Source organism: Vombatus ursinus, unplaced genomic scaffold (assembly GCF_900497805.2).
Source record: "Vombatus ursinus unplaced genomic scaffold, bare-nosed wombat genome assembly UNPS02000749.1, whole genome shotgun sequence".
Lineage (NCBI taxonomy): Eukaryota > Metazoa > Chordata > Mammalia > Diprotodontia > Vombatidae > Vombatus > Vombatus ursinus.
Window position 1 is genome coordinate 3,635,433 of NW_020940527.1, and position 16,217 is coordinate 3,651,649.

The window sequence follows — 16,217 nt, forward strand, 5'->3', positions numbered from 1 at the left end:
CCCGGGAATGGTTGGTTCTCAGTCTATCTTCTGATATCTTAATTGTGTTCCTACCCCTTCTACATTACAGATCACTGTGGCATGACTTCGTGATGCCAATAAATTAAAATGCCATCAATTATGACTGCTGGCAATGGGCATGTCACAAAGAATCACTGCATACCTAGTCAATGATTAGTTTTATTGGTACCTCTTTTTTTTTTCCCCCAACTTAGAAAATGCACTCATTGCAGAGCTCTGCATAATGTCTCTTCCTTCCCTCAGTAATCCTGAGCATAGCTCTACCCTTGAGAAGCTTTGTGGGGCTACAGAGGCTGCTCAGGGGGGCTTGGGTGCCAATTACCGGTTCCCTAGAATTTGCCCGTAATTGACCATGTCCCACTATAGGTAACTCGGGTGGAGACTGACAGCCTCCAATGTTTCCCTGCCGGTTTTCCATTGGGCACTTCGAGAAGCCCCGCCTCCCCTACTCGAGCGAGTCCGGCAGTTGGCCGGGCGCGAGTGAATGGCGGGCTTTAGCCCCGCCCTAGCCGTCCGCTGCGCTGCCTAGGTCGGCGCCGCTTCCAGTTGAGAGATGGCGGCCGCCGCAGGTAGATCGCTCTTGCTGCTCCTTTCCTCCCGGGGCGGCGGCGGGGGCGCCGGCGGCTGCGGGGCGCTGACTGCCGGCTGCTTCCCCGGGCTGGGCGTCAGCCGCCCCCGGCACCAGCAGCACCACCGGACGGTGAGGGAGCGCGCCCGGGAGCCGGGGCTGGGGGCGGGGCGGGGCTGGGCTGGGTTGGGCTGGGGAGCTGCGGCCGCCGGGCGGGCGGGCTGGCGGGCAGGCCGGCCGGCCGCCGGGGCAGCGGGCGACTTCCCCCAACTCGCCGCCGGCTGGGGCTGGGTGGCGGCGGAGGGGCCGCGGTGCCCTTCAGGCGGCTGCGGCCGCGGCGGGCGGCGCAGGGAGGGAGGGAAGGAGGAAGCGGGTTGCAGGAGGAGGGGCGGCGCTCCTGGGATGTTCCCGCAGCCCGGGAACAGCCGGGCGGGGAAGGGACGGGGCACGGACGGCGCCCAGACTGAGCCGCCGGCCCGGCGCTCGCTCCTGCCGGCCGCCGCCGCAGCCCGGTGCAAGTTGTGCAGTCCGCTGCCCCCTGCCCGCTGCCCTGGCAGGCAGGGCTGCCCGGAGCTGCCGGCTGCCCAAGGGGGCACTGCCCTGGAGACGAGAGCCGGTGACCCCGTGCGGAGCGGGCGCGCACCCCCGGGACCCCAGCTGGGGGGCCTCGCTGGAGGAAGGGACGGCAAACTTTGTCCTCCCCGAGACTTGCTGGCGTGTCTGTGCGCGGGGAACAGCTCCCGGGAGAGGCGTGCTGCAGTGTCGTGGAGGGAGGGAGGAAGGCAGCGAGCGGGGCCGGCCTCGGGGGTCGGGCCCCTGGGGGGCGAGCCTCTGACCGGCCGGGAGGAGAGCGCCCCGCAGCGTATGGGGATTCCTCCCCTCCCCGGGGAGAGGAGACCTTGCTCCGGGGTTAACCAGTTGCTAGTGGGCATCCCTGAGCTGGCAAAGGCGGGCAGCGACTCCCCATCATGGTATGTGTGTACATGTGCTACATACACACAGTGGTACGTACACACACACTTCGGAGTCCGTCCATCCATCCACATGTCTATCCCAGCTGGGGATTCTCTGTGTATTTTTTTTTTTTTTTAAAGAAAAAGTACCAGAGAGCAGCCTGGCCTTAGGAGTCAGTGGGTCTTCCCTTGAGTTGCCCATATCCTTATGTACTGGCCCCTAACCAACTTTTATCGTAGCAGCTAGTGTTGGTTTTTATGTTCAGGGCTGGAGTGGACAGGAGCAGTATCCATGTAGATTTCCTTCTGAAAAGTGTCCCTGGACATGTAAAACCATTTGGAGTGCTAGCCCGGCCGGGGCTTCCCAGAGAGCTCATCCTTAGATCTGTCGCAGGGCATATGAGCTAATAGATGATAAAGTCCTCTGAAGTACTCTTACAAGTGCAGAGCCATAGGATTGCTGGCAGTGTCGTTTGTACCTCGACTTCAAAGCCACCCTGCCCCCATTCTTGTGCAAACCAAACCCCAGATTTTCACATTTGGTGTAGTAATATGCTGCTGTGTTAAAGCTCTCAGGTGGAAGCAGAGCATTTTTTTTTTTAAACATTTGGCTCTAAATGTGCATGTTCTTAGCCCCTACTTAAGTGTTTCTGACAAATGTCTGCCCAGAGAATCACTCTATTCAAAAAAAATTCCCCACCACTACCCTTAAAAGGTTCCTCGAGTGAGTATGCTTTCTGTATTTTAAAATTGTGCAAAGTTACCAGAGTGATGTATGAGTTTTGAATTGTTACTGTCTGTTGCATGTGGTGTTTCACCAAAACCTGTATAGGAATTATGTCAGGTTGCCAGTGCTCCTGTGATGGGGGTGCTGCCTGACTGTGAGCTCGTCTGGGACCGGGCTTTGCTTGGGAAACTGAAGAGATGGGGGCTACTCTGAAGAGCAGAAGTAGTATCATTGTGGGACTATAAGGTTCACCCAAAGCTGGAATTAAAACTACACGTATGGTTAAGATGCTTGCTGAAAAAGATTTTCTGTCATTTTCTTTCTGTGATTGTGTAAACTGTGTAAATGATGATTTGCTAACAACTTGTATTGGAACTGAAACACATTCTTCAGATTTCCTTCTTCTTTATGGACATGCTGTCAGCTGTCAGGAACTTTTTAGTCCTTCATGTTATTCTGAAGAATGAATTTGTTAAGTAGCTGATGACTATTGGACAAAGACAAACAACCTCCCAGATAGGATAGATATCATTTTAAGGATGCCTGAGATTTAAATTGAACCTTTCCAACGAGACATCCTGTCTGTGGACACTAGATGGCACCCTGTTTCGGACCCAGGCGTTTTTGTTTAGGTCCAGAGAGTATCCTTCCCTCCCCCTTTTCTATAGGTGAAGTGAGATTAAGTTTTAGAACATTTGAATGGAACCTTATCTTTGCTAATCTTGTTTTTGCTTTTAGAGGAGGACAAATTACAACACTATGCAAAGCATAAAATGTACTCAGGTGTGTGAGAGAGGCCCTGTTATTTGATTATTAGTTGAATGAGAGGGTGCAAGTATGCCTAGTAAAAACATTTGGCTCATCTGTATACAACTGTCAGATTATAGGAAACAATTTGACTTTCCTGATTGGCAAAACGTGCCTGATACATCAATGCTCAACTGTGTGGATAAGAAAATTTAAAAACTGCAATGAAATGTTTGGGATAAAGGGGATGTTTTGAGTCAACTGCCAACTTTAAGCAAGACTAAGTATTGTCCTGTTAGCTCCTAGAAGGCAGGATCTATTTTTACCCGTTGCTCATCATGGCACCCGGTGTAGTTTTCCTTCCTATTGGAGCATCTGGCTTCTAATAATATAGAATTCCCTTCATGAATGTGCCAAGCCTCCCATGCCGCTGCTTCTTTACTTGCTGCTATTTACAAGATAGTTGTGGGGGATTCGACTTCTTTGCCTCATGAGTCGTAGGAAGCCTTTGCTCACATCAAGCTGCTGTCTGGGTGGCCCCACATGGCCCTTATCACTTCCTAGCAGTCACCAGATGCGGGGCATTGCCAGATCGCTTCACTTGGGCACATATCATTGGCTGCTGTTTCCTACACTTAGTTTGTGGTCACTCCACTCCAGCTGACTGTGTAGGCATTACCTGATGATGCCCTTCTGTCTCCTGCTAGAGTGGCCTGGCTTTAGAAGCTTATCAATCACTCCCTTATCCGTAGCTCCCCATTGCCCATGTACCCATTCTTCAGCCCATTCCTCCTCAGAGAATCCTCAATCATCTGGTTCTGCTTTGCCGATTCAACCTTGTCTTCCAGGATTCTCTAGTCGAAACCTTTTTTAAAGTAAGATCCAGCTCCCTGCTGTTCCTGAAATATACCATATGCTTTTCCACATTCACACCTTTGCCCATATGATACTTTTATGTTTACATTCTCTTCTCTCACTCTCCCCCCTTTCCCCAGTTCGTGCTCTTCCTTCTAGGCCCAGATCGAGTTAGACTTTATCCCTTCAAAGTCTACAAAGGTATCTGGCTAACATTAGACACACAGGCACAGACACACCATGCTCACAATGTCATGGAATTTTAGAGCCAGATCACCTTAGCAATGATTTCTTCCATCTTTCCTATTTTAGATTGAGACCCAGAAAGCCAAAGCAATTTGCCCTGGCTCCCCCAGTTATTAGTGGGTACGGGACTAGAGCTGTGGCCTTCTGCCTGCCAGTCCAGTGCCTTTTCTGTTCTGTGAGAGGCAGTGTGATTGCTTGGAAAGACCATAAGTGTCAGGAGACCTGGGTTTGAATCCTGCCTCAGATACCCACTGCCTGTGTCATGAGGGCCAAACCAGTTATCCTGTTAGAGTCTCATTTTCCTCATCTATAAAATGGGGCTCATAGAACACCCATAGTCCCTATTGTCCAGACTGTGATCTCCATTTGGATGGCTACTGAGCCGGTCCATTAGTGAGTATATCGGGACAGATGCTGCAGATGGACAGTTATCCAGGACCCAGAATTGAATAGCAGGAAGGCTGGATTGAATTTGGGAAGTCATATAAGGTTTTTAATAGCTCCAAGCTTCTGCTTGAAGAGAAGACTGCAGCATTTTAATATCCCTGCTCTTCTTTTGGTACTCACTGGCTTCTTCCTTGGATACCCAGTCATTGAAGAATCAAAATTGCAGGTCACCCAAATGGAGAAAGACAGGGAGGATGTGAGGAAGCTGCACTGTATTGCCAACAAAGAATTATTTAAACAGCATTTATTATGTGCCTACTGTTTGCCAGGCACTGGAAATATAAGAACCAAATGAAAACAACCCTTGTTCTCAAGGAGTTTATATTCTGAGAGGGGCAGATGAGAGGGTAGACCAGCATGTACATATAAAATAAATATGATATATATACACATGTGTATATAGTCACATATATACACATATATCTCCCACATAAGCTTTAAGGATCCTTATCCCAATTTCCTCTCTCACAGGTGAGTCTTAGGTCCCAGAACAAGGCTGCCTTTCCTCCTCAGGGTGCTAGGGATACCCCTGAGGAGCCAGGGATGCTACACTCTTCCCCCACCCCACCCCCACCCAGGTGTGCTTCCTTTTAGAATTATGAGGTGAGAATCATTTTAGTCATCCAGTATTAAGTAACTTTTAGAAAAGGGAATTTACTAAGGTGTTAGAGTACGAACAGTTGGTTCAAAACAGCCTGCCTTCAAAAGTCTGTGACACCGTCTCCCACAATTACATACAGAGACCAGGGGAAAGTGACTTAGAGAATACATACGGCAAAGGAGTAATTCATAGCTGCTGGTCTCTGGCAGTTCTCTTTGTCCATTTGTGGGGCACCCAAGAAGTTCCTCTTAGGCATGGCAGAGTTGTTTTTTTTTTGTTTTGTTTTGTGGGGCTCCTCATGGAACTGAATTTATATCCAGTCTCTTCTTGTCCCCCAGTGTACACACTCCCAGGGATGCCACTGGGATGTCACTGGGAAGATGGTACATCTAGCATCTTCAGACCCTTCAAAATCTCAAGAGGTCCTTCCCCCTGCTAAGAGAGGGGTGGAGGAGAACTAAGCCAATTCCAAAATTGAGCCTCCCCTCCAGGTGGTTCCTCTTTAAATGCCCCTCTTGCTCCAACCTTTCTAATGATTCCATTGCTAACTAGCATGGTAATTTTAGATGACCCCTAGGACTTGGCTCAAGTTTCCTCAGCCTTGTTCTTGTGCAAAGTCACTCTAGTTCCAAGGACTTTTTGCACTTAGTCTGAAACCTGTGATTGAGAATTTTATCATTTACTGGGGTGACTTGATTGAATACATTTACAAAGTAAATAGAAAGTATTTTTTGAGGGTGAAGCACCGACAATCGCGGGGGCAGTGGAAAGCCTTTTTACAAGAGATGGTTCTTGAAGTGAGCCTTGAATGGAGCTGGGGATTCCAAGAAGTGGAGATGAGGGTGGAGCCCTGAGAGTAGTTTGGGGTAACCTGTGCAAAGGAGACAGAATGTCATATGGGGAACAGCAGACAGACTGGTTTGGCTGGAATGTGAGGAGCAGAAATGGGAAGGACATCTGGAAAGCTAGATCGAAGCCAGACCGCAAAGGACTTTAAATATCAAGTCCATGTTTTATCTGAAACTTCTGGAGCAAGGGAATGACTCGGTCAGCTTGTGCTTTAGCAGTAGCAATATGGCAGCTCCGTGGAGGATTAATTAGAGAGACTAGAAACGGGAGAGGGATAAAGAAGCCAATTCGGAGGCTCTTGTAGTCCGTATCAGAGGTGGTGAAGGTCTGGACTGGGCTATTGTGTCTAGGGTGGCTGTCACCTTGCTTGGAATACCCTCCATTCTTACCTCTCCATCTTGGCATCCCTGGCTTCTTTCAAGGCTCAGTTCAAATGCTGCCTTCTGCAGGAGGCATCTATCACTGGTCTTCCCAACCACCTGAAGCTTACCTTCCTTCCCCTCCTTGTGTATCTTATATATACCTATTAATGTTCACATTTTCTCCATTAGTATGTAGCTCCTTGAGCACTAGGACTATTTTTGTGTTTTAGCCTATCTTTTTATTCCCAGCACTTAACACAGTGCCTGCACATAACAAGTGCTTAATAAATGCTTCTCCAGTGATCTGTTGGAGAGGAGGGATTGGATAGGAGATGTGCAGAAGCAGGGGCTCAATAGATCTGCATTCTGGGAATGGAGGTATTTTGGTTGGAGAGGAAGAGCAAAGGGTAACCAATGGACGAGCTGTAGATTATGACCATACAGTCTCAGAGACACGGAGGAAGGCCCAGAGTCACATGGGGTGGGCCGTCTGATGGGACTTATGGGATGGCCCGGACAGTAGTTGTATAGGATAAAGTGCAATTTGCACTGTTGACGTGAGTACCTCTCCACTCAGGTGTTCAGTGACTGTATGATGAGATGATGTTTGTCAAGTGCTTTACAACTCTTGAAAAGCTGTGAAAATGTCAACTACTGTTAGTGGGCCTACTCTTGAGGGGATGGAGTCCTAAAGAGATGAAATGATTGGCCCAAGGTCATCTAGCTAATTAGTGCTTGGGACAGTGTTAGAAGCCAGGTCTTCCAGCTTCCTGCTTGGTCCAAGTGGTTTTTCCACCCAACTTCACTCTCTGTGGTTTATCAGGAATATTTGTGGTGCTTTCTCCAGGAATGTTGAACCTAAACATTGGGTTTTCTCATTTATGGTAAAAAACAAACAAACTTCTTTTGCTTAGGACTTAAACTTAGCCTTGCCTAATGACTTCCTTGTCAAACTCCTTGCCAATTGTTTACAAAATCCAGTCTCTCCAGTTGAAACTGTAAAAATCTCTATTCTTTCTTTTCATCTCTTTCATTCAATGGAATTTGTTGAATGTTGAGAGTAACAAGACCATGGCCTGGCTGGGGGGGGGGGGGGCAGAATGATGTTGATCTTAAGAAAAGTAGTGTGTAATAGGTGTATTGCCTAATACTTCAAGGATTGCTGATGATCCATGGATATGTGATTGCGTGGGTGTTCTCTGTAGGTATGGCTCTAAAGCCAGCATCCTCTTGGTTCAGGTTCAATGTTGGGATGAAATGCAAGTCATTAAACATTGAACAAAGGACCCAGCAAGGATGTGGAGGCAGTTAGCCTCCTCTTCTCCGTTTGGACACTGCATCTGGTTAGTAAGTCCTTAGGAAATGGTGACTCAGGTGGTCTCAGACCCCCACCGTGTCTGAGAAGCTCTGGCTATATGGCTGGGACCTTTGATAGCTCCAGACCAAGATGCTGCATTGGGAAGGCTGAGACCAATCAGGTTGGGCAGGGGAAGGAAGAGAATCTATGTCAGGAAACAGCTGGTCCTCTCCCACTGGTGTTACTTTTCCTGCTTGTGTTGATCTCAAGCCCTCCATACCATAATAATCATCTTTCTGAGCTGCATGACTTGGATGGCGAATCTCTCTGATCTGGTCTCGAGTGGAGTCTGGACAACAGACCCACAATCCATTTCTGGGCCTGTTGTCAAAGCCCTTCCAGCAGGTTGGACTTCAGGTTTGTGCTATGCTGGCCCAGACATCGAAACCTGGGGTTACCTCCATGCCATCAAGAGGCATGAGAGGAATGCTAAAGTGTAGGCACAGAGCATTTTTGACACCTAAGTGTAGTGTAGGCTTGGGTCTGATGGATGAATGAAAAGAAATGAGAACTGCCTTTTAAACATGGAAATGCATATCCTCTTATGGGCCAGCAGAGCCCAGCATGGCTCCGATGTCTTCAGTGGAATTCTAGGTTGAATGTCACCAATGTCTTTATGCTGGTAAGTTTGCTTTGGAGGTTGTCCACCTAGAGGTGACGCCTGCTGGGAGTTTTCATTTGAGCTGCTTTTGCTTCTCCTAAGGACGAAGCCAGGCAGAGTACTGAATCTGGAATGGGAAATCCCCACATTCAAATTGTACCTCTGATATTTATCAGCTTTGTGACCATGGGCAAAGCTCTTTTTACCTCTGGGAGCCTTGGAAAGCTCATCCCTAAAATGGGTTAATAATGCCTACTTGTGGTATCAATTTTATAAGGTTGTCAGGAGGCTGAAATAAGGTATATGAACCACAGTGCCAATTTCAAAGCTCACTGTAAATGCCAGCTACCGTGGGCAGCTCCTGGATTGTAACAATAAGCTGAAAATGAGAACTTTCTACAAGTCTTTTCCTCTTTAATAGTTTTTTTTAAGGGAGTAGGGGTGGAGCTGGACCTTTGATTCCACTGATTTAAGGAACTATCAGGGAAGAAAGTCCATCCACCAGTTCAGATCAGCAGTTTATGGCCTTAGAGATTATTTCCAAGCCTTGAAAGGTTAGGGACAGGGTGTTACAGGCTGAACTGGATCCAGGACTTGGTGATGTCGAGACCAGCTTTCTGGGCCACTCTGAGCCTCTCTCAATAATAGGATTAAGCCAGGAAATGGTTGCAGTAGGTAATAAAGGCTAATAAAGTGGGGTTTTCATCATTATTACTGTTTCTTCATGCATCTGCACCAGAGGAAGCCACCAGTAAATTCCTGAGGAATGTGTGCCTATGAAATCGTTAGGACCTCAACTGGACAATCCTGGGATGGAGGTGTGCCCCCAAATAGGACTTCCCTAGTGAAGTTATTAGCAAATACTAGGAAGAGCTGAAGAAGGTCCCACTCGGCTTTAGAATCTGTGAAGGGGGGAAAATTGGCGTTTGCTTATTAGTGCTGAATGTGAGAAGTGAGAGAAGGGAAGGATTCTGCTTCTGTGGCCACAGTGATGCAGGGAAAGGTGGTAGGTCTTGAGGAATTAGTCACAGGGGTGGGGAACCTGCAGCCTCGAGGCCACGTATGGCCCTCTAGGTCCTCAAGTGTGGCCCTTTGACTTCAGACCCAAAGGGCCGTATGTGGCCTTGAGTTCCCCACCCCTGGTCTAGATTTTGTTGTTGTTTTGATAATCTTGGTGCGAATGTGCAAAACCCAAATGTATACATAGGAAACATTTTAAACAAGATCTATTTTAGCTTTTCATCTGCAATTTTAAATAAAAAAAGGATTTTCTATACTTGTCCTATCACAAATTAGTTGGTCATTATGATAATTTAGATAGAGCAACAATGAATTCTGAAATTAACTGTGAGGAAGCCAGGTAGTTTGGGGGCGAGGTGAGGGATAGCCTTAGGGAGAAAGAGAGCCTGGGGACTTGGAAGATAAATGAGTCAATTTATAGAGTTCAGAGTCTGAATGGTAGGCTTTCTGTTCTTTACGACTTCTGGGATTTTTGGGCATGGAAATACAGTCGTGGTTGTGTGAATTATGTAGAAAGGCTTTATACTATGGTAGAATTCAGAGCAGGGATGAATCTTAGAAATCCTTGGGTTCAGGACCCAAGGGTCCCTGTGACTTGTCCAGGGTTATGCAGGAGGTAGTAAGTAGCCATTAGGATGGAGGTGGGGAACCTGTGGCCTTGAGGCTATATGTGGCCCTCTCGGTCCTCAGGTGAGGCCCTTTGAATGAATCCTAAGGTTTCCCACCCCTGCATTAGGATTTAGGCCCTAGTCTACTTCCAGATCCTAAGTTCCCTTTACGGGAGCCAACAGGCCTTTCTTTTGAATTGAATGGAATTGAATTGTTTAGATTGAGTGCTTATGGAAATGGTAGCTAATTTAGCCCTATTAGTAATGTATACCTTGAGGAATGTTCCTAAAATAATCTTACACAGAATTTTCAAATGAAAAAGTACATTTTCCAATCTCACTTTTTTACCCTCTAGGGGTTGATGGGAAAATAGTGATTATAGTCAGCCATATTAGATGTCTCTCAGGCTTAGATTTTTTGGTATTTGAGGTAGATAGTCATCAAGTATGAATCTTATTTTAAGTGTATTTTGGCAATAACATCCTCCCACTTTCTTAGTTATCTCAGGAGAAGATAAGAACCTTTTGATTAAGTATCCGTGCGGACATTTTCTTGAGATTATGATGTTCAGAGCTTTTTCATTCATTTATTTATTTTGGAGTTCATGATAGGCTCAGTTGTTCCTTTTCCACTCTTGTGCTAATGGTTTCGTGAGGCATTAGGCATTAGCAGTGGAATAGAAGACTGGACCTGGAATTAGAGAGTAGCTGTGTGACTCTGGGTAAATTATAACTTCTGCCTGTTTCTGTTTCTTCATCTGTAAAATGGGGATAATAATAGTACCTCCCTCCTGGGATTATTGTGAGGCTAAAGTGAGATAATATTTGTAAGGTGTTTTTGCAAACCTTTAAGTTCTCTATAAATATTAGCTTTTATTTTAATTATTATCTGCGACTTGTTAATAGAATTTCATTTTCTTTGGCCTAACAAAAATAATATTACTGAGAGTCCTAGGGAATCTCCTTGTTTTGATGTTACTTGTAACACTTGTCTGTAGGGGTACAGGAGTCATTGTATGGATGAAACTACCTTATCTTAACTTTTGGTATTTAGTAACTAATCTTTCATGGATGGGGCCCAAAGTTTATCTGCCTTGAAGTGGATTCTCATTGATGTGGAGGATATTAATGTTAGCTTGAAGGATGACCTCACAGTGCCTGGCACATAAGGAGTTCTCCGTAAATGTTCTTTGATTACTTCATCTCAATGAAAGTGCCATGTGGTTAGAAAGCCAGGAGGTGAGAATGGTTAATGTGGAGAATCATAGACCAAATGGAGAAAGGGACCACAGAGATGATCACCTTCTGAGACTTAGTGATAAGGTGATGCAGAGTAGACTTTGTTTTTTTTGTTTTGGCAAGGCAGTGGGGTTAAGTGACTTGCCCAGGGTCACACAGCTAGTAAGTGTCAAGTGTCAAGATTTGAACTCAGGTCCTCCTGACTCCAGTGCTGATGCTCTATCCACTGCACCATCTAGCTGCCCCTACAGAGCAGACTTTGAGCCATCAGGCTGATGTTTGGATGTTCAGCCTTCCCAGGCTGGCTTCCCCACTGCGTTCCCAGCTGCCCTGCCTCACTCTATGTATGTATTCCTCATTCCTGCCATATAGCCATCACTTGGCTCAGGCACCACTACCCCGCCAGAGGCTTTTCCTGATCTCATCCTTAGATCCGATCTTACACCACAGCCTTCCTTCCCCAGCCCCGCTACTTTGTATTTCCTTGTATTACATGTGCATACTGTTGCCCCTTTAGAATTGCAGCTCCCCAGGGGCAGGGGGTTTGTGTCCCCACCCCTGCCCTAACCTCTAGCTGGCTTGTGGAAATACATGCTTATTGATTGATGGAAATACTTTAAGAGAGTTGGAAGTGTTGTGGGACTTCTTCTGACCTGATGTGGCATTCAAATTCAGAGACTCTGGAGGCCAGACCAGAGACTTCAGCCTGCTTTTTAGGTTAACCTTTCCTAGGCTCCTCCCTTCCACCCACCCCCAACACACAAACACACACACACACACACACACACACACCCCTTTCCTAGGCTCCTCCCTTCCACCCACCCCCAACACACACACACACACACACACACACACACACACACACACACGTCCTTCCAGCACCTCATCTCTTTCACAACCTGGACATAAATGGACTTCTCTGTCATCTTTGCTTTTCAGTGTATTTATTTTTAAGACCTTTTATCCTTGTTACTCACTCCCTTTTTCTTTTCTCTGCCTGCCCTGGAATTCCTTCGTACCACTACAATTTCTACCTGATTATGAACTGCAGGATTTCCCTGTTGCAGATAGATTGCTTTGCTCCTGAGTATAGTACACACTTCTCTCACCAGGAGCAAAAACCTGGATGTTGCATTCATCCAGGTTTAGAGCAGTGTTAGAGAGCATTCTGGGGTTTCCTTGGCTTAGGAACTGTAGCCTTAAGGTTTAAATTTTGCTGTATGGATTCATGGGCTGGGCCTTTCCATGCTCTGAACTCCCTTGGGCTCCCTTCAAGGGCTATTAAGTTTTATCACTTGGGAAATGAAAGTGACCTAAGGACAAACTGTCCCTCAGCAAATTTTGGCAACTCTTAATTCTTCCAACATACTGGAACCGTAGATACACAGGCCACACCTGGTTCTCTTGTCTTGGAATTATTAAAACAATTTTAGTTGGAGTAGTTATCCGGCATTCTCAGTTGATTGGTGGCCTCCTGAGCCGCCTTATTTAGAAATGTAGGAAGCACATGCTTCCTTCTTAGTCACCCAACCTTAGGTAGATTGGAAATATGTGCATTACTGGAAATGGCAGCTTTGTTGGTTAAACTAGCGTTGGGAAGCATCTGAGAGTTCCTGAGAGTCAGGGATTGCTGTATGACAGAATTAACATGAGTTTCCCAATTTAGGCAAGTAAGATGGTAAATGAGAGGACTGTATACCAGTAAGGTATACCAGTGTAAGGAGCGCTGACCTATGGGCAGTCAGAAGACTTGGAGTTTCGTTCTGCCTCTGCTTCTGATTGGCTTTGGGACAAGTCTTTTTGACTCATTTGGGTTTTCATGTTCTATGAAAATTAGGGTCTCTATGGGAGTAGAGGGTCATAGAGGTTTCTCTCCACTGTGGCTAACTCTGGTAGGTTGTATGGAACCATGAACCCACAGCCTTCTTCTTCTTATGTAACACAGTTATGAGAAATAATCAACTCTACCCCACTTCTTCCTTATCTATGCACTAGTGTGTTTCTTTTACCCTCCTTTTATTTTCCAAATCCTCTAGAAAACCTCTGGGCCTCAGTATTTCACAATTCACTCCCTCAGTGCCCTTTGAAGACATCAAGGCCCTGAAGGACTATACTTGTTTCTCATCTCCCTCTTAGAATGTTCATATTGCATCATCATACCACCCCTTCCATTTGCTCACACAAGTCCACCTCTTTACGTTTCAATGGATTCTTGTTCTTCTATTTCTGAATTCTTACTCAGATTTGGTCTTTTATTTTTACATTAGTTAAAAAAATTTTTGAGTTGCAGATCCTTTCCTTCCCTCCAACCCTTCTCCCTTCCATTAAGAAGGCAAGCACTATGATACCTATTATACATGTGAAGTCATGCAAAACATTTCCGTATTAGTCATGTTGCAAAAAAAAAAAATAAAGTAAAAAAAATCTGCTTCATTCTGCTCTTTCTGGAGGTGGATAGAATTTTTCATCATATGTCCTTTGGAATCATTGTAAATCACTGTATTGATCAGAATAGGTAGTTGATTAGCATTACAATACTGCTATTACAGTATACAAGGTTCTCATGGTTCTGCTCACTTCCCTTTGCATCAGTTCGTATAAGTCTTTCCAGGTTTTTCTGAAACAATCCCCTTCATCATTTCTTATAACACAATAGTATTCTGTCACATTCATATGCCATAACTTGTTCAACTATTCCCCATTTGATGGGCATCCCCTCAATTTCCAATTCTTTACCACCACAAAAAGATCAGCTCTGGTCTTTTTATCAGACTTGCTTGAAAATTCTTTATCCATTAAAAGCCCATTTTTCCTTATCGGATTATACTTAGCTTTTCAGGATAAATTATTCTTGGTTGTAAACTTATATTGTTTGCCTCGAGGTATTATATAACAGTCTTTTCTTCATTTGTTTTAGTTATCCAATACTTTATATTTTCTTTTCTTCTTTTTCTTATCTTTTGATTTTCTTTTAATATTTCTTGCTGCCTCTTGAGGTCTTTGATTTCTATGTGGTATATTCAGGTTTTCAGGGAGGGGGTTACTTGGGTGGGTATTGTCTGTTCTCTTCTAATATGTTTGTTCTCCTTCCAAGTCTTTCCTCTAGAACTTTTATTTCATTTTTTATTTCTTCTAGGTGTTCAGGTAGTCTTTGTGGAAAATTCCTTTTTAGTCACTGTTTTAGTTATTATAGAATCATCTTTGGGGAGAATTTCTAGATCTACAATAATTTTTTTATGCTGATTGGTGTTTTCTTTGATTTATGCATCTCTCCAGCTTCTGTTCTGAATTGGAACTTTGTTCCATGGCCAGGTTCCTTTTTCTGCTTACTTTTGGGTGTGGTGGTCAGCTGTGCTAGGAAACCTCTGCCCCTTGGGTAGAGACTGGAGCTTTCTGCCCACCTGGGTGCTTTCTGATCACCCAGGTCTTTGCCCTCCTCTCTTAAGGCTGCGGGAGTCTTTGGCTGGTCACTGGATCTCTGCGGGGCTGGTTTGTTTGCCTGTACTGGCTTTGTTGGTATCCTCCCTTCCTTAGGCTTCTGGTTAACTTTTTGGGCAGCTCTGGAAGAAGTCACTCTAGATCTTCATTGGATTTCTTGATTGTTACTCAGTCTAGTGAAATTTCAGATTTTTTCTGGAGTAGGTATTTGGGAGCTGGGAGGTCTGCTTCCCATTCATTCTGCCATCTTGGCTGGAAGACAATGTTAAAGGTTAGGGATGGAGAGAGCCACATTTCATTTTTAGTAGTTGTTATTGGGGCTGGGGGGACTTTCCTTCTGAGGAGGTAAAAATTCCTTGGGATAATTCCAGTACTCATACATTCAGTCCTACCTTGTTCCCTGTATTCTACTTCTCCTATTGGAAGCAAGAAGAAGAGAAAGGCAGTCAGTTTTAAATGGGGTTGATACTGCTGCATTCTTATAATCTCTGAGATTATAGTCTTCCATCTACTCTTTATATATCTTGAATGGACCTAGTTATTTTTATGTGAGTTTCTTGAGGTCTGGATCTTTTTTTTTAAACCTTTCTTTTTATCCCTAGGTGATTAGCACAGTGCCTGGCACAAAGCAAGCTCTTTATAGATGCTTTTGGAATGACTGTATTTGTATTTCCTTGTTTTCATTCTTTTTACACATCTTCACCCATATTAGATTCCCTGTGTAGGTTTCATCAAAAAACTTGGATGAGAATTGCATAGGATGAGAAGGTATATGGAGGTTGTGATCTGCATGGATACATCTTTTACCAGAGTAGTTTGCAAAAGACTTGACCTAGGTGCACCATTTAAATGGTGGCCCAAGGTTGCATTAACCAGTGACGAGCTCTCCATCAGTTTCCTGATTCTCTAGGACTTGTCCCGTGGAAACCTTCATAAGTAGGTGCCCATTGAAATCGGATTGTTCGTGAAATTTATCAACAATTAGTTGCCCACATTCCTATTCATTTCTTTTCCTCACAGCAGTGTAAGGCAGAGAGTTAGAAAGTCAGAGGGACCATTTTCTATGTGTTGTAATAGATTGTGTTAAAGATAATACGGCTTTTTAATTATAGCTCTTCATGTGATGGTGTCACTGTCAGTACTTAGATGCTATGGTGATAGAAGTCATAGAAATGCAGGGAAAGAAGAGATTCTGTTTGATTCAGGCAACAGCTAATAGTCATAAAGCAGTTCACAAGTCATGTTATAGAGAAATCAGTGCTTTATGTAGGTGCTGATTAAAAATGACCTCGGAAAGAAAGAGCATTGTTGACTGACTCACTGTTAGAATTTGAAGACCTTGACCCAGTGGTGATAGACAAATAGTTTATGGGAAGGAGGGAGGGAGGGAACCTTTGCTGCCAGCTTTATCACCATGTTGGGTTATTTACTGAAGTACATTTCCACAGATGATTAAGTAGAGGAATGTTGGAGGTGTTCAGTTTCTTTTGAAATTGATCTTTACTAATCACCTTTTTAAAAACCCTGTCATATCCTGTATCTTGTACCTGCCAACAACTCTCTCAGTTACGTGGAAGC

The 16,217-nt window shown here is 45.1% G+C and overlaps 1 protein-coding gene across 1 annotated transcript in view; it reads left to right on the plus strand.

Annotated features, from left to right (window-relative positions):
- The first annotated feature begins 574 nt into the window (after positions 1-574).
- Positions 575-16,217, plus strand: part of MCU (mitochondrial calcium uniporter) — a 168,948-nt gene continuing 153,305 nt past the window's right edge. The window contains exon 1 of the mRNA XM_027859067.1: positions 575-721. Coding sequence (XP_027714868.1) covers positions 575-721 — 147 coding nt within the window. The remainder of the gene's footprint in view (positions 722-16,217) is intronic.